The following is a 24,666-nucleotide window of genomic DNA, read 5'->3' as shown; positions in this document are numbered from 1 at the left end:
GCCCTCTGCAAGGAAGGGAAGCCAGGTAGCACCGGTGCCATCTAAATCTGGTTGCAGCTGGTGTGTCCCTGAGCCCATCAGAGCAGAGCTGGATGGGGCTGGAGCTGTGCAGTCCATTGGGGGGTTAGTTGGTTGGGACACTTGTTTTCCCTGCTGCAGCTCTGGATACAAAGGGAGGACTTTCTCCATTCCCCTCCAACTTTTGGGTTTTCACCAGAAGCTCATTCGAAAACCATCATGCACTGGAAACCAAATGAAACCCTTGGGTTTTGCTTTTCGGATGTGAAAGCTGGGGATTGTCAACAAAACCCAGAAGGTTCAGATCTTCCAGTTTTGTGGCACAAGCCTCTTTCAGTCCGTGATCAGATCAGAGCCTCCACACGCGGCCCTCCCCCACGCTGTCCTCTGCCTGGTCCACGCTGCTTGTTCTGTTGGATGTCGCCCTTCCCGTTCAGGGCATGACCGTAACCCACGGATGGGAGCCTTTCCTCTGTCTTCAACAGGCTTCGAGTCCAGCCCATTCATCCCCCACTTGCTCACTCTGTCGCTCTCTCCCCACATACACAATACACCTCTTGTTAAGCCAATGATGCAGCTTTTCCATGTGGCACTAAAACAAAACACATCTTGCCCTCGCTCCCAGATAAAATGCAGGCGGTCCAGAAGCCGAGGCTGCCTGGGTGCTGCGCTGTTGCCCTGCGAAGCTGGCCTCCTCTTGAGCTGCCTGCGTATTGGCCTTCTTTGCAAACGTGGCTGCTTCTCATTTATGTGTTTGTTTCTCTTGGGGGTCTGGGAGCTGCTCTCTCTGTAGCAGGGGGAAATGTACCTTTCCACCATGCTGCCCCTGCCCCACAATCTCTCATCTTGGAGCCATGCTGGGTTTGAGTCCTGTCTCTGCCACAGATTCTCTCTGTGACCTCAGGCAAGTCACTTGACCTTCCCGTGTCTCCATCTCCCCTCTGTAACACAGGAAGAATAATCCTTCCTTTCTCAGCTTGTCTAGCCAGATTGTTCTCTCTATGAAACAGGGACTGTTTCTTTCTTTATATTTGTACAGAGCCTAACACAGCAAAGCCTTGATTTCAGCTAGGCTCACTGTGCACTGCCGTAGGCAGAGAGCGACTAACAGTGCTCATCTGTCTCATGGGAACCCAGGTTTATTGCCTGTTCCCAAATCTCCTTGTCCGAGCAGGAGAATGAGAGCGTGGAAAACACAACTTCTGGAGGAATGAGTCACGGCACAACTTTTTCGGCCCTTCACTGGAGGGATCAAATGGAACTGGGTGGAGATTTCCCATCAAAATGGATGGGGGATAGAGAAAAAGCCGTTTTCATGTCAAGCAAAGCACTTCCCAAAGGGCCAGTTTCAAGGCACTGAAGCATTTTGCTAACCGTGGCACAACCTGCTTCCACGGCTTCAGCCTGTGCTTTGCCTGGAAACACCTTTTGGAGCGAAATTCACTTTTTTGATATTCGGGAGAGAGAGTTAGTGGAGTGAAAGGTCCGTCAATATGGAAGTGAAATCCTGATTCTGATGGTGTTGCGATCGACCCAAACCAAAGGGGGGAGTTTATGGACTTTCATTTCACGGGAAATATCTGCGGGGTTTTGCTTTAGTTCTGTTTTCAGTATTTAAAGAAAAAATGGCAATAGCTGAATTTCCTACAACACTGGGAACTATCAGAGCACCTCGGGCTTGGCGAGACTTGGTAGCTGATATACGTGGCTGTGGTCCCAGTCGTCTTGCCTCCAGTAGTTTTGTGGCAGGCGAAGGGCAGGGACAGAGGAGCTTGATTTATTTTTCCAACCATCTTCCAATTAGGGATATTAATTGGCCTCCAGTGGAACGTAGAGACCAGAACCTCGCTGCGCTAGGTGCTGCAGACAGGAAGAGATAGGCCATGCCCTGCAGAGCTTGGACCTGGAACAGATCAGATGGGGAGCAGAGGGGTGAATCCCTTGCCCATGGTCAGTCAGTAAGTCAATGGCAGAGCTAGAAACAGTTCCCAGGACTTTGGGTCCATGTCTGGTACTCTATTCAGGACCCTCGCAAGCCCTGGGAAGGAGCTTTAGAGATGCAGAGGCAGCTTGTTGAGGGAGCCATGGCCAGCCCCTGGCTCTGGGCTGGGAAGGCGGCTGCTTGGACCCAGTTCAGTGGGGTGGTGCGAGGATGGATGGGACCTGCAACCCACAGGGTGAAAGCTGGTGCTTTATCCTGCTCAGGCCAGCCCCTCCCTTCGCCTGATTTTCAATGGGTGGGAATTGTCTCCCCTTTATAGGCATAGCCCCCATCTCCCTGGTATGCACAGCACGGGGAGGTGCCTCCACGGCCTCTGTTTGATGTCCGCCCAGATGCTTCCGACCATTTCTAGCTGCCTCTGAAAAGCAGCTGGGCAGGGGGAGGGGAGCCAAGCCCCCATGCTTCGATTCCCCCTACAAGGCTGTCTTGGCTCCCCCCTTCCTGGCCAAGCTCCATCAGCAGCAGCTCCATAACAGAGCCTGGCGCTGCCTCCAGTCCAGCGCCGGGGCTGGGGGGAGCAGGGGATGGGGAGGGGGAGAGTTTGCTCTGCTGTGAATTCCCATAGACTGGAGCACGATTTTCTGCTTGGCTTCCCTAGTTGCTCCCCAGAGCGGAGCAGGTGGCACTCAGCTGCTGGGAGCAGAGTGGCATGCAGCAGGCTGCTCGCGTTTGGGGTGGGGTAACTCCTCATGCATGCAGACGCGGGTCCCCCGGCGTGATGGGTCACCCATCCTCATCCTCCCCCAGCCCCTCTTGGTAACGTTGGCTTCTCTCTCAGCTCTGCGTTCACGCTGCTGTCCCTGCTTCCCTGCCAGGCAGCGGGGAGCCAGGGAGGTCAGATCTGCCATGTGCAATGCTGCCTCTGTCCTTGTGGCTTTGCTGCTGTTACAGGGGCACAGGCTTGCTTCCAATCCCCCTATGTCATCTGTGGGGCACACAGTGCAGTCCTGGGCACAGCCAGTGCAGCTTGCCAGTGGTTGCTGAAGGCCTGTGGATGAACACAAGTTGTTTCCAGTGCTTCCCAGTTGTACCTGGCTCCAGGCACTGGGGTGATCAAATGGTGACCAGAGCCTGTGGGCTCGACATGGGGAGAAACAGCTCTGGGTTGGCTGCAGTGCTAGCTAGAAGGGGGAGCAGGGAGCAAAGCCGAGTGACTTCTGAATAGCCCTGGGGTTTCCAGAACCTGGTTGGGGCTGAGGCTCGTTTTTGGAGGGAGCCTTGGACCGTACCCTTCTGTGTCTGAGGATTGCCAGGGCAGTGCTGTGCTCCTCGGGTGTGAGGCTTCTCGTCGTCAGGGGCTTTCTCTGCCAATTGCTTTGGGGAGGGAGAGTGCGTGAGAAGCCCCAGAGGCAGAGACAGGGAGGACAGGCCCTGATAGTGCCCTCAGCCAGGTCGGGACGGATTTGGGTGACAGGGCAATGTGCCTGGTAACCTGGGCCCATGGGGGTGCAGAGGTGAGCAGTTCCAAGCCATGGGGCAGCCCCACTGCGCGCATCCCTGCATTGGCCCAGCCACGCGCGACTAAGAGAGAGGAGTTGCTCAAAGGGGCAAGCCAGGCCTTGGTGCCTCTCCTCCTGCAGATCTGCAGCCTGCTTGGTCTGCCTGGCTGTTTGCTCCTCTGGCTGTGACCCCAGTCACCCCTCGACTGCATCTGCCTGCTAATGGAGGGCACTGTGGGCTCCTACAGGAACCTGTCTGCATGGGGGGAGGCGGATGTCCTGTGGCACAGAGCTGCTGCCAAGCCAGGCTGGAGACCCGGGTGAGTCACTAGCACCAAGCTCTTCGTTAGCTAATTTGCCAGCCCCTTGGTCTGTTTGCTGATTATCCCCAAATGGATGTGGACCAGATCTTCCCATGGGCTCAGCCCTTCGCGTGAACAGCGTTGGATAATTCCCCCCATCCCTGCAGGGGGGAAGCAATGGGAGCTGCTGAGTTCTTCCAAAAACCCGCCTGGGTCATGCTGATGGCTGCATCCCTCCATGGGAGGTGCCCCTCATGGGTCTCAGCCCCTGAGCCCTCATCGCAGTATCATCTCTTCTGGTCTCCTTCCTCTGGCTTACATTTCCGTGAATAAAGGCAATCTCCACCATCACGTGGGGCAGCTCTTGCCTATCTCTTCTCTTATCAACCCCATGCTTCAGGGCTCAGCTGGCCACAAAGTGACAGAGGGATCAGGCACCACTTTCCCCGATTCTGTAATTGCTCATAAAGCGGTTTTGGGAGCAGCAGATGCTGGAGACAGGATATTGGATTTGAGTCAGACTTTATCGGTGCGGGCAGCGCAGGGCTCATCTGTTAGTGGAGAGACTTCATCGGCTGCGTAATCAGGTTGTAGTTAAGTAGCAGCCCTGCTGGGAGAGCTTAACTCATGTGGGAAAGTCCGGTAACAATAGAGCACACCTGGTCAGCCCAAATGTGGGAGGTGACCTTGTGTTTTGCGGCTGGCAGCCAGGGCTGCCTTGTTTTTAGAGGATCACCTGGGCTGCCAGGCTAAAGTCTCTGATAACAGTGAGCTGGCTGCAGCTCCACTTCCTGTCACTCCTAAAGCAGTCGTCAGAGGCTGATGCTAGATCTCCCTTCCTTAAAGCATTCATGACTTCTTCCTTCATTAAATCAAGGGTAATTTTTCTATGGACTTGAACAGGCTTCAGATCAAACCCTCATTCTTCCTAGCCTCACAGTGGAGATGCGGAGTTGGGAGGTACGTTTATGCAGGCAGCTCTGTATCAGCTATTGCTGGTCAAAGGATAGCTACTGGGAAGCAGTGCCTGGGTGTTGGGTCAGGACCTACCAATTTTCAGTGCAATGCAAGGCACACATAATAATGGGGGAATTCAAAGGGGGTCTTTCAGGTAGCACAGCCCACTCACAAACTATCCTCAAAAGAACAGTAAACCTGCTTTCTCTGAGTCTGCTGGGACTTAATAACTAGCATCTGGTCTCTCTAACCCAAATGAGAGCCTTGGACCTGGTCTGCTCGCAGACTTTGTGCTGATGGAGCCATTTCATTTAAGGCTGTGATTTTTTTCCTCCACCTCTGGAATTATACTCCTACAACCCCTAAAGGTAGATGCGGTTATACCAGAATAAAGATCCCTCATACTGGTGTAATTTATTCCCCTTCCCACAGAGGAGGGGAACCTGTTAACTCTCTTCTGTACCAGCATAACTGAGGCCATTAAATGTTAACACTCAGGGGAGTGGCAGAGAGAGGGGGTGAGCTTGAGCCTGGGGCTGGACTTGTGCTATAAGCTGTCCCCACGCAACTACCCTGGGTCCCTGGTCACTCCCTGGCCACTGGTCATTCTAGCTGGAGGATGTCAAAGGCCACTGGGGTAACGGTGACATCACGCCCTTGTGTGTGCTGTTGGCTACAGAAACTGGTGTGCTCGTGTGATGGGCTATTTGTCGAGGCTCAGGCAGCCCATCATACCAGTGTAGCTACATTCATGCAAGGGGGTTGTACTGCCTAACCTGTGCTGAGAAGGTGAAAGTGGAACAGGTTTTGTGCGCAGTTACACCCTTAGATGGGTTTCACTTAAAGCTCCCGTGAACCAATTCTGAACGTGAAGGGCTGTGACTACCCTGGCTACAAATAAACAGAACTGCGCAGTTCCCCTGTTTGCTTCAGGATCGGATTTGGCCCCAAATATCTAAGCGCAAGTAAGGACAATTGCCAACAGCTCAGGCTTTGTTGCTGATCAGTTGAAACCCCAGCTGTTTGTCTCCGACCGAGAGCTGCTGTGGATTGTTTGCAGCCATGGGAGGTTGTGGGCGAACCAACCACTCTGGTATGTGAAAAATAAAGTCTGTGGGTACTACCAAAATCCAGAGCTTTTGGAGACGGCGTATTGAAAGTCCTGCCCAAAAGCTCCCCTTCTTCCCATCCTTTGTGTTTAATTCTGAGTCTTTCCAAGGAGGGGGGTGTAATTTTCTGGAAAAACGTCATTGTACACCCTCTGAGACAAACCCACAGAGAAACCCTGGCATGGTTGACTGCCGTTGTGCTAGCTGTCTAGCAATATACTGGACTCAAGTGACTTAAAAGAGGAAAAAAGCAAAAAATGTTGTCAAAGGGGAGTTCTGGTTCAGGGATAGGAATGTCAAGATGTTTGGTTTCTCCAGACGTACTGGGACGTCTCTGCTGTCACGCCCCAGCCCTTCTGTGTGCTTTTAATTGAACAGATTTGCATTGTTGCCAACCACAAATGTTCTAAAACTCGTAAGATTGGCTGAAAAGTCGTGTTCCAATTTATTTTTAAAAATCAGCGTGAGTTCCTTTGATTGGCCTCCCGGTAGCAGGAGGTTCAGGTTTTGTGTTCTTCAGATCCAGCGCGTGCACAGGAGCAGAAGCTGCTGCTTTTTTTTCCCTTCCTAAATGGACGCTGAAGTTTTTCACCTAAATCACATGACTCCAGGCCCTGGAGCGCTAAGGAAGGCACCGGCTCTTCTGAGAGTTTACAGTAAAATCAGGAGAGCTGGCAACATTGGGCTGAGCTGAAAGTGGATGGAGAGACCTCAGGCTGAGGATATCAGTTGCTGGATTTGCAAAGTACTTAAGCACACATTGAATTTATAATCCTGTGAATGGTCCAGCTGAAGTCACAGGGCTCCTCATTGCTCTCGAGTGCTTTGCTGCTTCCCAGTCCAACTCGGGTTAGCAGGTTTGGTTTCCGTGTCTTTTGGGCATGGCATGTTGGATGTGGCTTCTTGCTTGCAGCAAAGTGTCTTTCCCAGGTGGTCCAGGAGACCCTGTGTGAAATCGCTCCTTGTCTGTGCATGACTCCCTTGCTGGTCAGTGTTCAGCAGGGCCTGGCGGGAGGGGAACATGCCTGGAAAGAGGGAAGGGAGTTAAGGAGCAAACCTTCCCTTCTCGCCAGAGCCCACCACCTTCATGATGGATGGTCCTCACTGCGGGGTCTCAGGTCAGTTCTGAGCCTCATGGATATCGGTTCTCTGCTTGTAGGGGGACCTCCACGCCCAGGGGCACCGTGTGCATTGTCATCCTCCTCCTCCTCATTGTGGTGCGTAGTTGCCTTTGCTGGGGACCAGGATCCATTGCACTGGAACAGAAACGGACAGTCAACACCTGTCTCACTGGCTTGATGAATATTTGTGCTCTGCATTGACCATGTGAAACACTGAGCAGCAGCATCCTCTTTTGGCCTGTGCTCCCCTATAGTTGTTGGCCAGTGCAAACCAAGATCCAAACACCAGCGGGACATCTCGGTGACTGAGCACTCACACTGCTGCTACAGACCAGATCTCAGCTGGCTTGTTGGGCTCTCTCTCTCCCTCCTTGGACTGACATTACCACCTGGGAGATGGGGTTAAACTTTAACCCCTGGGAACTTCAATGAGTCTCATTTCCGTCCCACCAAACCTCCTGCTTGCAGATTAATAGATGAGCAAAAGGAAGAAGTCCTCTGAAAGTGGGGCAGCAAATGCTCATTTCAAGGCTCTGCCGTGACCCTGACAAATTGCCAGGAAATTCAAAGTCAGAAAATCCTTTCTATATGTATTGGAGACTTTTTTATTTTTTAAGGAGGAAAATATTATTCTCATTTTTGGAATCTGGTTCCAGCCCCTTCAGCTCCTGGGCTGGGCTCTCCCCGGCCGAACGTCAGCCCTATGTCACTTTTTTAGTAATCTGTTGGGAAGAGAGGGGTGTTTCAATGGAAAGACAGGTGGGTGCTTAGCTAATGCTCCAAGCGTGGCCAGAGCAAAGGAGGAGGAAGGTATCTGCAGCACTGTGGAGATGGGAGGACGGCCAGCCTACGGAAACTGGAGGTGCGTCCTAAGTCTGGGGTGCGGGGAAGCTCAAAGGCTTGTAGCCAGTATGTTGCAGCGTCACCATGGGGAGCCTGGAAGACCTGAGGGCAGCAGTAGAGTCCCTACTCCCATCTTCAGGGTGGCGAGCCTCGGAGCCGTAGCACGGCTGGTGGTCCAGCAGCTCACCGTGAACCCAGGCAGACTTCCATGAGAGCCCTGCCTTTGGTTTGCCCAAAGGTCCTCACGCCTGAGATATTCTGGACCGGGAGTCTGTTTTGCCAGCCTATTTTTGCCCAGTTCCAGTGCCCGGACCCTGTGCTGGGCCTCTGCACAGTGGTGGACTTCACCCCTTTGGAAAATTGTCCTTGTACATGGCATCCTGCGGCCTGGACATTGGATGTGCCACCTAGTGAAACAGGAGCAGGGACCGTGCCAGGCCATGGTGGGCACCTGCTGGGATGGCAGGCGTGAGGGAGAGGCACTGGCCTGGCTTTTTCCTTTTTTGCAAGGTCAGGAGGGTGATTAAACCACACGCCAGGGCAGCCACGATTCATGTAGAGCTGGAACAATCTTTCATGTGGCTTTGCCTCTGCCTTTGATCTTCCTCTGCTGCCCATGCACGTGCCCTCACTGGCTCGCCAGCCTCTGGAGATGGATGGCAGCTCTTACAGTAAGTGAGGCGCAGCCAACTAGGCCAGCTTTTGCCTCCGCTCTGAGTTTGCCTGGCAAAGGCACTGAGACAGCCGGAAAGCCACTTGGTCCCCACTTCAGTCTGTGCGCTGGTCGAGACCCAGGCATCACACAGGCATCGTGCATAACCGGACCGCTCCGAAACCACTGGCCCGAGGAGAGAGCAGGTCTCCTCCTTCATGGTAGAACATGCCGCCCTCCCTGCTACGTGATGGCCACGGTGGTTTGCCCAATTCTCCATCCACCCAGGCTACAAACATATTTCAGATTAGTCTCCAGGTTACTGCCTGCTCACGTGAACCCCCTGCGTTGGGCTTGCTCGCTGTTTCAGAGCTGTTCAGCTAGAAATGGCTGCGGAAACATTCTCCCCAACCATAAAAAAACCCCCAACCCTACCACACTGAGCACTTAATTTGGTTATTTTTTCCTTCATATTCCTGGGATTATTGTCCAAAACCCCAAACTGATGATTTTTTTTGCGTATAATACTGAGAGTCTTTTTTTTCAGTTGCCAAAGGCCCAGCATTTTCAGCCAAAATGGAAACGGTGTCCATTTAAAATGTCCACCCTGTTGAAAAGCCACTTTCCATTTAAAAATATGTCTTGACTGAAAATATTTGAGCAGCGTGGTGTTGGCGGAGAGGAGAGGTGGAGTGTGTGGGGGGCGGAGGGGATAAATGAACTCTTGGAAATAGAAGTGATGGAGGGTTAATCTAGTGCCCATGTGTTGTGGGGGGAAAATCCTGAGTCTGGGGCAGGCTGTGACTAGCCCTGCATTGCTGACTTATTGGCTTGGTTTGGACGGCTCATTACAGCACTGGCAATAGTCTTGTGGCCGCAATATTGCTGCTGTCTTTGGTTCTGCTACTTGCTTGACTTTGATAAACCTCCCTAGCTCCCCTGGTTAGCACTGTCTGGAGGCATTGGCCGTCACTGCCTGAAGACTGAGTTGTTTTTGGCAGGGCACTGGCTGCTTTGGGTGCCTGGGAAAGGGATAGGATTACTGTCCGAATGGAGGGCCGGGTGAAAGCGTTTCCCTTGAGAAGGCTGTTGGGTGTCTACATGTGGAGTGACTTTGGCAGGTCTCAGTCCAGTTCCTAGTGGACCGGTGTCCCTGTCCCTGTCCAGGGTCTCAACAGACAGTCTGTGTTACAGTCTCAGATACCTTCAGGGCATCCTTCCAGACCGCTGTTGACCCACACAGGACCAGCAGCGCATGCAAAGGAGTCTTTCCCGATGCCCTTGCAGTATGTGAGCCCTGCGGCAGCCCGGGTGCGGCGCTAAGCCGGGCAGTGAGGTAGCACTGCAGTCTCCCGCTGCAGCCGTGTTTCTGTGGGTTTCTTTGTTTAGGCCGCACATGAGTCTGGCCAAGCTGGGTCAGCCTAGCCCTCGGCGTGGTGACAGCAGGCCACCGATCAGCCGGCGGAAATCCTGCTGGTGCTGCACTAACCACAGCAAGCGAACTTGTGGGAAGCTGGGTCTGCTGCCCAGGGGGACGGCTTCAGCATTCCCACAGGAAACTGCTTCCCAGGCCTGGAGAGATGAGGAGCAGGGCTGGGGGAGGAAGCAGCCCCTCCGTGCAGCTCTGTACGGGAGGGAGGTGCACGTGTGCATGCACGTGCACCCTTTACCTGCAAGTTTGCCCACCCGCGTCCCACTCTATCCTTTTCTCTTGCTTTTTACTCCTGTGTTGTTTCCTTTCTTTTCTTCCTCTCCCTTTTTTCCCTCTTTCTCTCTCTTGCATCCTAGCCCATCCCACAGGACAGCGCAGTCTATTTTAAATTACCACTGGGGCAGGTTTTCCCATCCGCATGCCATTTCCTTGCTGTCCTGCTGGAACAGGAGAGTTTGTCGTGCCAGAAATTTGGGCCATGTCCTCAGGCTTCTTTGGTACCTTAAGGACGTTGTGGCAGCTGGTCTTAGCCCTCCCCTCCCCACTTCCCTTGCCTTAGCGCAGCCTCTCCCTCTCCCCATTGCCCTTAAGGAGGTGTTAGAAGTTCAAGGCGGACCATTTCCAGAAAGGTGACATCACTGCTGCGCTGGGTCATCTATGGGGGCACATCTCCAAACCTCCCCCTCCCCAAGGGGACCAGCCACAGCTTGAACAGGGTGTGACACCGCTCCTCATCAGTCCGTGCTTTCCATTTTCCTTCTGGCTCTAGCAGGTGTTTGCCTCGCTTTTCTCATTGCTGTTGATCCCCGGCTGGCTGGGTTTCTCCGGGCAGAGGCTGCGCTGAGGTTTTATGTGCATTCAGAGTTTGGCACCCGCAGAATTATGGTCACTGTATTTCCAGCGCAGATGGTCGCCCGCCTCTTTGCTCAGCCCTGTCTGCTAATGTCAAGATGCCTGGGGCTGTGGGCAGCTGGAGGAACAGGCTCTGGAGGGTGCAGCTCAGCCATTTCTAGTGGGATAAGAGCTCCCAGTTGCATGGGGAACAGCACCTGTGCTGGGACATGGGATTCCCAAGGCCCATCCTTTTCTCATTGACAGTGGTGACTCAGGAGTGACTTTCTCTGAGGTGACCAGAGAGGCACAATTGTAAGTAAGCAGAGAATTAAGCCCTTTATACCATTAGAAATTGTATCCACATGAAATTATCTGAATTATACTGTGTGATGCTGCCCTCTGGTCTTTCAGATTTGCTTTCAGCATATGGTTTGGAGGCCTGGATGCAACAAGGTGTGTTGGCAGATAACGTGTCTGCAAATGCAAAGGACTTAGGTGCCTAATCCCCTGTCTGCTTGAACTGTGCTCACAATTGTATGATTTTCTCTCCCTTTTTGGCCCAGAACAGACCGCTGCAACCTGCCTGTCTTCCGACACGCAGCGTCCTGCGTTTTTGTTTGCACTGACTCACCGTAAGGAGATTTTCATGATTTTTTTCTCCCTTTGTGAGCCTGAAGCAACCTAAGGGAGCAAAACATGCCACGGAAAATGTGGATTTGGAGGGTAGAACCTACTGGCCTTGCAATCAGGGAATCCCCCTCTTCGAGTTGGTTGTATTTCACCTGCCAGTGGTCCCACGGACACCTCTGGGGACCAGTGTTGGGGTGAGGCAGCAGGGACAAGGTGCTGTCCAGGGAGAGGGTCTCTCATGTGACCATCTAAATATCCAGCTCCTGGGGTCAGGTGCTGAGTGGCCACCCTGTAGGTCCCTGGCTCTCTCAGCTGTGAAAATGATGGCAGCTATGTTGCACCCTCACCCGGGACAAGGATGTACAACTAGGATGGGCTTGCCCAGCAGCAGTGCATCACTGATAGGTAAGCAGCTCAGAGCATCGCGTCATATCCTGAGTTAGGCTTTTCACCGTTGACCCTAGATATGCCAGCAGGAGCAGGGGAATCTTGGACTCTCTATTAGCCGTTACCTGTTTGAGTCTTGGGACCCTCATGGAGAGCTCCTGATGCCACGCGGTACAGGGCACCTTTATGCCACTAAGCTGTAATACCCGGTCTGAGTCTTCTCCTACGCTTGAAACAAACATGATGGGGGGGGAAAGCCGATTCTTCTCCTTTAAAAACTATTAATTGGCCCCCACTCCCCTGTTCCCAGGATGGCTGCGGGTTTGGGGATAAAGAACAGCTCTATCTCAGTGCAGCCTGAATGATCCCATGCCTCTTTCCCTTAGGAAGCCTCGAAACCTAGACTCCGAAGCAAAGAGAGCAGATGTTGAGCTGGCAGGCAGCTCCAGGGACCGACTGTACCTTGGGCCCGTGTCCTGAAGCTTTGGGCTCATTCCACTCTCCTGTTTAACATCCACTTAGTTAGTTATTTATTTTTTTAGGAAGGGAAAAGGAGGTGAAATATCCTTCCTCTGAGTAGCATCATGCAGGCCTGGCAGGGACCTCGGCTGTCTACACCGCTGAGAGCTGAGTTCCAGGAAACGAGATCTGTCGGAGGCAAAGGGGAACCTGGCTTTATGTTCTTGAGCCCTGCGGTCACTGTGGTTTGGATGCTTTGGTTCAGGGCCAAGGAGCAGGAAGGCAGCTTGAATCTCTCTCTCTCTCTTTTTTTTTGCTTTGCCTTTTTTTCCACATCTGAATCCCAGAAAGTGACTTCCCGTTTTGAGGCTCCACATGGCAGGGTGCACGTGGCTCATCTTGTCTGGCATGTATTGGATCAGGCCACGCATACTCATGCCTCGATTATTCTTTAGTAGTGTTCAGCATTTCAAATAGGCCCGTGCATCTCAGCTCCACAACAGCTGGAAGTTTTCAGGGCTCCCTGAAGGAGATGAAGCCCCCGTTCTTGGTCCTGTAATGGAGATGGGGCAGTCCGAGCCAGTAGGTGTTTTGCAAAATCTCATCCGTGCTTAAGCGTCAGGTCTTAAGTTCACAGGACTGCTTCCTCCCTGCCTTCCCCTTTGCAAGCATTTTGAATGACCTGGTGATATTACCAGAGGAGCATGAGGCCAGAGATCAATGGACCAGAACTAGCGTGCCAGAAGTTAAGCTTGCCTGGTGCTCAAAGCAATAATTCAGCCCATTGCACCATTTGGCCCTGACATCAGGGGAATGGGGTGACTGACAAGAGCAAGCTTGGCTATGAGCATGGCCACCTCCACCACCTCCTGGGAGTCTGGGACCCTCCTGTATCACCTTTAGGCCTTCATTGTCCTGATCCTAAAAATGACCTGACCAGACTGAGCCAGGGAGAGGGTCAGCCCCACCTCTGTCGGCTTCTGCCAGTCCTTGTTACCACTGGAATGTGAGACTTGGATCCATCCTGTCACCTCCTCCCTTGTCTGCTTTTCCTTCCCAACTTATTTCTTGACCTCCAGAGGTCCCTTCCAGCCCCAAATTTCCCTAATTCTCTGATTTTTCTTTGGTATTTCTAGTGGAATAAGAAATATGCAAAAAGGTTCTATTTTAGGTGACCGGGCCCTGCCTCATATGCAAAAAGGTTCTCCTTTACGTGACCAGGACTATCTTTTTCAGTAGTGCCGTGACCCTGGAATCAGAAATGCGGCTGAAACTCAGCGTCTATGATGGCATGATGCCAGTACAGGTTTGCACGGTCTTGAAGGGGCTGTAGCTGTCTTTCTGCAGCCGTGACAGTCAGCACTAGAAGCAGAAGCTGAATTTGCTATCCTTGCTGTTCTTTTCTTCTCCTTTATCTTGTTGTGTCCTCAAGGAAACGTGGTTGGACTTCAACAGCAGGATTAACAACCATGGCTCCAGCCCTTCTCCACTCACCCTTCCCCTCTTCGGCAGAAAGGACATGTAGTACCGTTGTCAAGCTTATCTAAAAATTCGGCCTCAGGGATGAGAGGTGGGAAGGGCTCTTCACAAAAGGCTCTCTAAAGCGGGTGGGAGTGGGCCTAAGGGGCATGGTTCAGATAGAAGCCTTCCCTCACACTCTGCGTTTCAAAATTTAGCTTTTATTTTTGTCTTTTCTGGTCTCTTTACTAAAAGGTTAACACACTTTGTGAACAGTGACTTGGCCATGGGACTCAGCTGGCTGTGGTTGCTAGTCTGAACCACGGACCTTGCTTCAAGGTGTGCATTATTTAAGTTAATGCAGTGTGTTCCTGTGTTTCAGGTGTTCAGCAGGTCCAAAAATCTGCATCAGCACAAGGTCTCGATGGGGCTGGGGTGTTGGTTCGGATGGTCCTTCTTGCTCTCTCCCGTAGGTGCTCGGCGGGCCAGCATGCCTTTGTTCCTAATGTGTGAGCAACGCAGGAAGTAGCAGCCAGTCCCTGGCACTTGTTCCCGGAGCGATGTCTGCTACCAGGGGAAATGGAGAGCACTGGAAGTCCTTGGAGTCTGTGGGGATCAGCCGGAAGGAGCTGGCGCTGGCTGAGGCCCTGCAAATGGAGTATGATGCCCTGTCTCGCCTGAGGCAGGACAAGGAGGAGAGCCAGGCCAAGCAAAACACCGACCGGCCCCTCATTTCCTGGGACGGTCCAGATCTGGATTACAACAAGCCGTCCGTCAGGAACGACTGCAACAGCATCAAGATCATGCGAGGTCTCTCCGGCTCGGACCCCACCCTCAATTACAACTCCCTTGCAGTCCAGGGGAGCTCGAGACCTCTGGGCACCCACAATACTACCTCATCCAGCCCACTGCCCAAGCCAGATAGCCAGCCTTGGCTGAAGGGGCCGCTCTCCAGTGACTACCTATATATCTTTGAAAGTTCGGAGGGAGACTTCCTCCCTGAGCCGCTCAATGGGACCTCGCACCACGATGGCAGTGGCAGCTCCCCCAAGAAGCTCTCGCCTCCTCCACTGCCCCCTCGCATCTCCATCTGGAGCTCTTCAGAGGTGAACCACTCCTCCTTTAAGGGCTCCCCACCGTCCTACAAAGGGTCCCAGCCCAACGACATCAATATGTTCTCCTCGGCCCATGAGCAGGCTGACCGGAAGCTGCTGGGCCGCAGGATCTCGGAGGAAGACCCGTATGGCCTGGTGGACTATGACGGCATCAACGATGCCATCACCTGCCTCAATCTGAAGTCTACCTACGATGCAGCGCTGCTGAGGGAGGCGACCTGGGGCTGGAAGGAAGGCAGGAGCTTCTTTGAGAAGGAGACCACTGGGAAGCCAGTGGCACGGAGCAAGACCATGCCGCCCCAGGTCCCACCCAGGACCTACGTCTCCAGGTTCGGCAACCGGAAGAACGTGACGCCCAACAAGAACCGCAGGATCTCGGTGGATCCGGTAAGAAGCTTTCTTTTTTTTTTCCTCACCCTCATCAGGGGCTGGGGATGAGGGGAGTGGGTGATACACCCTACCATCACCATGCCCAGGTGGCTGCTTCTCATCCTCAACCACTCGCCCCCTGAGCTAGACCCTCCAGGGCTCAGTTGAGAAGGGGTTGCCCCTCTTTTAGGAGCTTTGCTCCGTATCCTCCCCCGACCCATAGCTAGCTCACTGAGGGATGGGCCGTGCTTGCGCTACACGAGAAAGGCATCAGTAGACGAATCGGGCAGAGATGTTGGGCACAGAGCAGGATGGGAGGAGGGGGTGGCGGGGCTCTACAGTGCTCTGTTTGGAGGAGAGGTGGCACTGGCTCCAAAATGCAGAGTTCACGAGGGTTTGTAAAGCAATGCTGTGTAAAGCCGCTGCGCTGAGCGTGAGACCCGGCTTGCTGGCAGCCAGCTGGGTTATGTGGGGGTAGTGGCAATGAGGGAGAGGCAGGGAAGCAACCAGTGCTGGGTAAACTAGGATGTGGGTTTGCACTGAGGCAAGTACCTGACATGTTGGCCGAGGGGGGGGGTGTGTGTGTGTGTACATCTCCTTTCTCCCATCGACAGCAGGGGAATCGTGATTGCTCCGGCCAGTTTGCTGGGTTTCCTTTGCTCCCCAGTGCACCATCACGTGTCTCAGTTAGGGGCATCTGTGCCCTGACTTAGTCACCACCCCCTGGGGGCTTTAATGGGATCACTTTCCTGAAGGCACCACCACCCCAAGGGTGTTGGATCACTAGGCCATGGCCCTAAGCCCTCTGGAGGGGAGCATCAGCCACGCCGGAGGCAGCAGGGGAAGTGGGGGGAAGAAATGCAAATCCTGTCCCAGCCCAGTCAGCAGCTGGTTGTGATCTTGCTGCAAAACAAGCAGCCTGCACGCCAGAGACCTCGTGCTCGCTCCTCTCTCTTCTCATTGTCTCTCCCCTCCATTTGGGCTCCACCCCAGGCCTGGCTGCACTTCTTGGGGGGCAATCGCAGCCGCCAAGTGCTTACATCGAGCGCTTAACTGAGACGAGGTCTTAAGGCCGCCTGCCCTCCAATCTGCCTTTGTGCGGAAGCCCTCCTGTTCGCTCACCTCTCTGCAGCAGCTGTTGCTGGCATGGCGCTGTAATGCTGGGAAGTGTCTCTGGCGCTTGCAGCAGTTCAGAGCACGGAGGAGCCTCCGGCACGGTGCTGCACGCGTGCCATTTGAGGTCTGCTGACCTAGGGACACACGTGACTTCTGAGCTCCCTTCCCCATCAAGCCACCTCCACCACCAAATGAGCTAATAGTAATGAACCTTTCCCTCTCTGGGGCTCCGCACATTGGGATCTTTATTCTAGCAAAAAGGGCCAGGGTGTCTTTACCTGCTGTGGCCTGTCAGTTCAGAACTGCCCTCTCCTGCCTCTGGTCGCTAGGACTCAGACTTGCGATGCCTTTTCAAACCTGCCCAAACTCAGTCCTTATTGATCGGCTCTGACCGCACGACACTCAAACCTCCAAGCGAGCTGTGAGCCCTGTGCTAAGCGAGCTTTGAGGGTGCTCAAAGTGAGCCCGGCACTAAGTCTGATGAGCCCCCACTCCCCAGCCCGTTGTGACACACGAGCTTCCTCAAGCACTGGCTCAAGAGCGTGCAACAGCATGTGCTATTTATAAGGACCAGGCTAAGGTCCAAGCTAAAGGTGGTGTCCAGCAGTAGCTTTCCCGGCTCAGGACCGAAGCTGCATTTCCAGCCCTGACGGTTGTCTCTGGCTTCTCCCGGCAACAATGCCAAGAGCTCATGAAACATCACAAGATCCTCCGGAAAGAGCTGTGAGTCTCCTTCTGAAGAGCAGCGTGAGCTTTCCTGTTAGGAGTGTAATATCCTTTTGCAGCCAAGTTTGCGAGTTTTTCTTCTGCGACACCCCCCTTAGAAAAGCTATTTTGGGCCATGTTGCAGCACTGGCCTGGCTGAACTCCTGCTTGGAGGAGAGGGACAGAGTCCCTCCGCCGGTGGGGAGCTGCCACCCCAGCACATGGCACTGACAGCTCCTCGGGGAGCGCGTGCGTGCAGGCGTGCGTGGGGAGGAAGCCCTCTTGGATCTGATGGAGGTGCTCGTGCCTCCAGGAGGAGAAGGATCTAGAGACAAGTGAGGTCGAATTCCCAGCTCAGCCCTGCCGGACCCCTCTCCCTGGTCAGCGGAAGATGCAGCCGGGGGCCTCCGGCAAGGGTTACGTAAGTCACTCTTTCCTCGGTGCCAGCAACTAATTAGAAAGAAGCATTAAAATTGTCCTTAGCGGCTGCTGTGTTCTCTCCCTTTTTGCCTCTGCTGTTTGCTATTCTGCGGGTTAATTGGGCTGACAGTGGGAGCATTGTCTGCTCAGAAAGAGTGATTGAGGCGCTGAGACCACCCCCCCTTGCACACCCACTCTCTCTCTGTCTCTCACACACACACACACACACACACACGCACACTCTGAGCCTGGCGCTCCGAGGGCTGCTGCGTGGCACTCAGGAAAGAGGGGAAGGGGGACGGGGAACGGTGGCTGGGAGCGAAACCCAGCGGGTGCTCATTTTGTTTTTTCCGTAGAAACTCAGAAATGGCGGCATCTCTGCCTTGCTCTCGGTGGGCTTCTATTTCCACGGGGCCGTGTGGGCCAGGGGGAAGGGCTGTGTCTCAGATGCGCAGAGATTCAGGGTCTGTTTCTGGCACTGACTTGCTGTCTGACCTTGGGCAAGGCCTCTCGTCCTCCATTGTTTGTCCTCCCTGCGTAAGCAGGGAAGGACTCTTTCCACTTTGTGTATATGCAGGTCCTAGCACCCTTGGGCCCTGACTGCAAGCAGTTCTGGAATATAATTAGTACTAGTGCATGGTTGAATAGTCTCTACAAGGGAAGGGGTGGATGCGTCGTGGCTGGGGTCTTGTGGAAGGGGCTTGCCAGCATGCTGGAAAATGAACCGCAAGAAATGGTCTGCTGTGGACCAGCTGGGACCTGCTATAATGCTTCTCCAGCTCTGCTGCCGCTGTCTCTGAGTCTCCCTCCTTTCTGTCTTCGTGTCCACTCGGGGGTGGAAAGTACTGCAAGGCTGCTCCCAGCAGCTGTAGGCGTTGCATTGGTGCGGAGGCTGGGCTGCATTGCATGGTTTGCATAGCTGGACTCCGAAGCCAAGCCCAGAGCAGATTTTCAGGTGTGTGGAGCAGGGTTTGATGCCCCGGGGAAGGTAGAGGTAACTGGCTATCTGCCAAGTGTTCTGCCCTTCCCCTTGCCGTGGTGGACAAACCCACCCCTGCAGCTGCAGACAGCGTGGTCTCGACCTTGTTTTAATGGTAGCAGATAGTATCTCAGCTCATTAGCTGGATTGCTGGGGTGCCGTACTACAGCAGCTGAGCACCCCCCGGGAACCCTGTGGGATTCCTCAGCTGCTGCCTGCAGGCAGCTCCCCCCTAGTGATGCAGAGGGATTTTCAAGGGGCTGAGGATCCGCTCCCCCGGGTACAATCTATATAAAGAACATTACTCGCTATGGAAGAAGCTGGGGGAGATGCTCCATGTGCTGCTTGGTAATCACATCCTGAATTCCCTCCAGCTGAGCGTCCCAGAGCTCATTGGTGGAGAAGGGCCTGTGGCTGAGCTAAAAAACTGGGATTCCTGAGCTCAGCTCTGCCACTGACTTACTAGCATGGCCATCTCTGCCAAGTCTTGCAGGTTTGCACTCCCAAGTGTCTGCGTCTTTGGAGGCAGCTTAGAAGTTCTTCCTGACCCCTCGAGTTAAGGGATGAAGCCTGCGGGTCAGAGGATGCCCGCTGTCCTCAGCAGTGTTGGATCAGATGTGTGCATGTCTCATCCTTTCTTTTTATGCCATTGAAGTTTTCAGTCTTCAGCGTTATCTTGCAGCAGTGAGTTCCACAACTAGCCGCTATTAGAGCGGGTAGAGAAACACTGCCTGTGTTGCAAGGAAAACGTAGAACACCACGAACAATTTGCATTTCATTCACAAATTCTGCAGCTTCTGTTTTTCTCCCAATAAAACAAAAACTGAACCTTTTTCTGTTTTTCACCTCCCTCCTTCTCCAGTTTGCTTTCCCTTCCCCCCCAGTTTTCTAATAGAAACAAAGGCAATTGACTCAGAGCCTTTCAAACCTGTAGGAAATGCTCATTTTTTCGTGGGAAAAAAAAAATTCTTTTGAGAGAGACATTTAAGTTGAAAGAAAAATTTCTTAGCTCTACCCACTGGCTTCTCATTGGCCTGCTGCTTTTTATTTTGTTAAGGGATTTCTCTTAATTTTCGCCTATAAGGGACATGCGCAGAGTGGAACATGCCCCAGTAGCAGGGGAGGTAACAGCACCCACCTTGGGTCCAGCTGTCTCATAATGCCCTGGGAAAACAAGCACAGTGAGCTGTGGTGCTATGAACTATGGGACACGCAGCCAGAAGTCTGTCTCGCATGTGAGCTGTGGTTATTGGTGGGGATATGGGCTGTAGCACCAGTGTAGAATAAGACACTAATCCAGTGGTCATGCTCTGCCATGCATGGTGGCTGTGTGGCATTCACCCAACCTGGGTTTAGAGTCCAGTGAAGACACAGGGGGAAGTGGGACTGCTGTCTTGTCCTGCCCTTGTCCCGTATGCGGTAGGGTTGTGTCCCATGGGCAGCTTTGCAGCTGCGGTGTGCAGGAGGGGCTGGAGGAGATGGTGTTGTAGACCCTTTAGGATAAATGTTGCCTCTGAACCCAGGGGACTGGACTCGCTGGCATGGCAGTTCCTATCAGAGGCATTTCACTGGAAATTGGTGCCGTTGCACAGCATGGGGTCTTCTGTTTGTGAGAGCTTCATTGCTACTCTCTGTCCCTCTTTCTTTGCTAGGTCGCCTCCTGCCCGCACTCCTTGGCCAACGGCTATGAACTGTTTGAGGTCTCCGAGGAGAGGGATGAAGAGGTGGCTGCCTTCTGCCACATGCTGGATGTGTAAGTGCCCCGTTGGGATTGGAGAGCGCTCACACCACTTCTCCGGGGTTTCTTGTTGGCCAGCCTGTCTGGTCGAACAGGGGCTTGAGGGTGTCTCAGTGCAGCAGTGGCTGGAACAGCCTGGGGATTTAATTACTGAAGTTTAATTAATGCAGCCAATGAAAGAAGTGTCCTTTGTTGTCTCCACTATTTGCGCTGCTTTGTGGCTGTGCAATGTCACCAGGGGAAGGAGTCATTCCCATGGAGCTAGCAGTGAGGAGACAAACCCATTTCTCTTGGACCTTGACTCAACTCAGTGCCAAGGAGCTCTGGGGAGGATGGGGGAGGCCATGCCTTGTTGGCATTTGAAGGTTATAAATAGAGGCATCCAGGGAGACAAAATAAGGATGCTCCTTTCAGCCCACTGGCAGGATATCAAGCTGGGAGAGCTTCTCAGAGGGGCAGAAAGGGGAGACACTAAGGGTCTTGAGAGAGTCTGGGCTCTGCTCCATCACAAGCGATGTTGGGATGAGGTTGGGCAAGGCGGGGATTAGTCCACACAGGATGTTCCACATGTAAAAAGCAGCCTGCAGGGAGGCACAGAGGCTCATGGGGAAGTGGACACAACAGCGAAGGCAGCTGGTATCTGGGCTAGAGAAAGGATGGAGTCCAAGACAACACTCCTGCTGTGAGCATGAGTGCTGGGGAAGAGGGAGGTGCTGCTGTCGGGGGCAGGGGGTGGGAGGGGGAGGACGAGGCTGGTGGCCAAGAGTTAAGAAGCTCAGGTGGGGTCCCTCAAGCTCTGTCTGGCAAGGAAACACCATGGAGCCAGGCTGAGGTGTGGAGGGAGACAGGTGGAGGGATAGATCTGTGCTTCACTGGTGTTGAGGCCATGTGAGTGGATCAGATCACTTGGAGCTTGGGTGTAAAGACAGGAGGAGCCAGGGGCAAGTCTTTCCAACACTGTAGGGGTACAGCCCTTTGTGGGCTGGGTGCAGCTGGGCATCCCTGATTCCTGCTCCTTCCCTCTCTCATCCTTTCTGCAGCTTGAGGTCTGGCTACAGCATCAAGGACTACTCCCTCACCGGCTACGTCTGGAGCGCCGTCAACTTCAGCCCTGAGCACCTGGGCCATGGCATCAGCCTGAAGGTGACCGTGGTGTACGACAGCCTCCAGGAGCCACTCACCTTCACTTGTGACTGTAAGTCTCCTCTCGGGTGGTAAATGCCTGTGCTTTCCTCCCCCGTGTCTGCCTGTGAAACCAGCCTCCTTCGGGCCATGGGAGAGCCCCACCTCCTCAGGTCACCATGACCATGCAAGTGCCTGGCTTCTGCCAGCTCGGCTCGGTGCAGCAGTGGCTCCTCTCCTAGAAGACGGCTGCCACGTTATAAGGTGTAGCGAGTCTCGATCACTGATGCTCTGTGGTCTGATGCTCACTCTGCTGGTTTTGCTCCCTCCCTGCCCTGCAGGCTCCTCCACGGTGGATCTGCTCATCTACCAGACTTTGTGCTACACCCACGATGAGCTGCATGACATCGATGTAGACAACTTTGTACTCAAGCTCTGCGGCCTGGAGGAGTTCTTGCAAAAGTGAGTTGCCTGAGTGGTGGCCAGCTGGTTGTACACGGGGCCCCAGCCAGCCTGCCCTGGCAGGCCTGGGGCATCCAAGCCCTGCTGGGGTTGAGGGAGCTGGGGGTGCTGGAGAGATGAGGACCCTCTGGTGTGCTGCAGTGGGAGAAGAGGAGGCCCTGAGTCTCCATCTTATCTTCCTTCTTGCATTCTTCTTTCTTTCTCCTTTGCACATTCTCATGGACAGTCCTACTGCGGCCTCCAGCCCACCAACCCCCAGTGCTGTGCTGTGCCCAGGAGATGAGCTGTTTCCAGTAGTTTGGTCATTTCTCTTAATCTGCTCATGCCTCCAAACGGCCTGGCACCCAAGGGGTTTCTGTTGAAGGCATCCGTAGTGACCAGTGACTGGGTTAAGTGGACACAAGTTTGAACCCCCCCGAGCCACTCCATTTACTGCCTCCTGACATCAGAGAGAGAGGCACTGGGAAGCCCCGGTCTCCTGCTGCAGACTATAAGCAACCCCAAGCGACCCCATGTGCCCAGGAGCTTGGAGAGAGCCGTGACTATGAAAGAGCGCCCAAAATAAGCTCTTTAGAAAAATAATATAAGCAACAAAGCTACTTAGGGAAGTGGCTGAGGCAGACAGTCAAGTTGAGCTTAATTTTCAGTGTCTGTTTTTAAGTGGCTGGGGAAAGCTGCCAGCTGGGGCCAGCTGATGGGAGGTAAGGTTTGGTGTATGGGCAGAGCTGGGGGAAAATGTTGAAAAATATTTGGGTTTTGTTAAATTTTGTGCCTGTTTAGAAGGATAGAATATCATTTCTATCATTTCTGTTCTTGCTTTTAGTTTGGTACAACCAGGAGTGTGTTGGTGCGTCCTTCCCACTGGTGGGAAACCAAAATGTGTCGCATAACATACATCTTTGTCTGTTCTGGGTGTAAAAGAGCAGTCCTTTTTCACTGCAGGTGGGGAATATCAGTCCAGTATTTTCTTGGCAAGTGGGACAGCTGAAATGGTACCGATGGGGCAGGGGTAAAGGGGAGGAGACAAGAGACAAGGAGAAGAAAGTCACTGCCCCAAAGAGTCTGCAATCCTATCTTTTTCCCCTGTTTATTGTACAGCCCTTAGCACAAGAAGAGCCTGGTCCAGGACTGCAGCTCTCAGATGGTATTGCAGTACAAACACCGCTGAAAATCCTAGGCTGAAAGGTGCCAAGGAGCTAGGCCCCATCTGCACCCACAGGACAGCTGGGATTGCAAGATTGCCCGTGCTGCCCTGTTGGGTCCGGTGGGACCATGTGTCTGGGGGAAAGAGATTTGGGCTGGTTTCTGGCTCATTCTTGCAGCATTGCTTCTCCTGGAGCTACTAGTTCATGCCAGTAATGTGGAGACAGGCTCAGGGAATCAGTCCCCCTTACTGATTTCACTGAGGCCACAAAGCTGTCTTCGGCCACTACCAAGCCATACTGGATTTCAAGCAGTGAATATGAGTGACAGGCTTCTGGCCTTGATACCAGCTCAGGTGGTCTCCCACATCCACCATTTTTCCATCTATCATTTTGATAAGTGAGTCCACCCCGGTGCAGCTATTCAAATGCAATCTTATGTTGGAAGCGAATGGACAAGCCTCTTCCTTGGCTGGTCATCAGGCAGTCGGGAGCTCTGTGTGCACTGTGTTACTAGCAACTGCAGAACATACAGGACCAGTGGCATGCTCATGGGCCAGCTCCTGAGGTCTTGTGGCTTGTCAGTCACGACCAGTAAGTCCCAGGAGAGTTGCTGGTGAAGGTGGGATTTTGATGATAGGCAGACAAGGTTCTTTGGGTAAATCCAATATCTTTTATTAGACTAACTCAAATAGTTGGAAAACTTCTTCTTAGCAAGCGTTTGGGTACAAACACCCTTCGTCAGGCTGAGGAAGCATCTACGGATGGTCTGTGCCCTTCCTGGATTGAGTGGTAAAGCAGCAGGACTATGAAAATGGCTTTAGTTTGGTCTCTTAAGATGTGTGGCCAGTAATGAAGACTGAGAATATGAGTTGGCAGGTGAAAAGCTAAATACGACTGTGGCTTGGCTGTCAGTGAGCAGAGCTCGAAACTGCTTGGAGCCCTTTGCTGAGGTTGGTTTGGAACAAGGACGAGGCTCGGTCCACGGGGCTACGTCTCCCAGATTAGTTTCAGTTTTCCAGCACAGAAGGCCATAAAAGCTTGGTATGTCTCCGGGCTGTTTCCTGTTCCTAGGCAGCCCTGGCAGGGTGTACCGTAGCTCCAACCACAGGCTGGCTTTCTCCACCATAATGGGAGGAAGAGCCTGTAGGTCGATAGTTTTGATATGTAAGCATCAGGCTTGGCAGCACTAGACAGCAAAACCAGAGGATCTAACCTCAGCCTTCCCAGGTGGAAGAATTACGTGCCATGCTGGTCCTCATCTGCTGAATATGGGCATTAACAACTGCCCGGTGTTTCTTGTAAGAGCAGGGACTCTGCCTAATGCTTTGGTCCATACCTCCCTTCCTTGCTGCTTTGCATTGCCTTCAGCCCAGACGTGGCTGGGAGAGGAAGCGATTTTCTGTGGAGAACCTTGCTGTAAAGCACTTGAGGAGGAAAGGGTCCAAATTCGTAGCAGTAAAGCATACCTAATGCATGGACACAGATGGCATTTCCTGGTAATTATGTATAATGAGCCAGAGCCAGTGGCTGGAAAACTGTACTGAGGGTCTGCTCCCATTTCTTGACTTCAGTCACCACAGGATTAGGCTTGCAAGGGGTAGCTGGGACTCCCCTTGTGCAAGGGGGAATCTCTTGGGTGGCTTTATGGCAAGCCCCACTCCTCACCCACCGCATAAAGGGGCATGACCAAGGCAAGCGCTGCATGGAGCTCTGGGATTATGCGGGGGATGACACTCCAGCCCTTTAAAACCCCACCTTTCTCCACATCTGCATGGAGCCCGCGCGTCATGGAAGAGGCAGCCCGAGACCTTCCGAACTCCTCGTATTATAGATGCACATAAGTGCTTCAGCC

The 24,666-nt window shown here is 53.3% G+C and overlaps 1 protein-coding gene across 3 annotated transcripts in view; it reads left to right on the top strand.

The window, feature by feature from the left end:
• Positions 1 to 14,093: 14,093 nt before the first annotated feature.
• PIK3C2B (phosphatidylinositol-4-phosphate 3-kinase catalytic subunit type 2 beta) overlaps positions 14,094 to 24,666 on the top strand; it is a 53,643-nt gene continuing 43,070 nt past the window's right edge. For 2 of the 3 annotated variants that reach the window (XM_019513935.1, XM_019513937.1), the window contains exons 1-4: positions 14,094 to 15,145; positions 20,000 to 20,100; positions 21,126 to 21,280; positions 21,549 to 21,669. In XM_019513935.1, coding sequence (XP_019369480.1) covers positions 14,204 to 15,145; positions 20,000 to 20,100; positions 21,126 to 21,280; positions 21,549 to 21,669 — 1,319 coding nt within the window. In that variant the 5' untranslated portion in view covers positions 14,094 to 14,203. Of the gene's footprint in view, positions 15,146 to 16,948; positions 17,370 to 19,999; positions 20,101 to 21,125; positions 21,281 to 21,548; positions 21,670 to 24,666 lie in introns of those variants that run through there. The other variant, XM_019513936.1, reaches the window with a different exon arrangement.

Source organism: Gavialis gangeticus, unplaced genomic scaffold (assembly GCF_001723915.1).
Source record: "Gavialis gangeticus isolate Ggan-Ray unplaced genomic scaffold, GavGan_comp1, whole genome shotgun sequence".
Lineage (NCBI taxonomy): Eukaryota > Metazoa > Chordata > Crocodylia > Gavialidae > Gavialis > Gavialis gangeticus.
The sequence above is the reverse complement of the archived record's forward strand: the minus strand, read 5'-3'. Positions and strand labels throughout refer to the sequence as shown.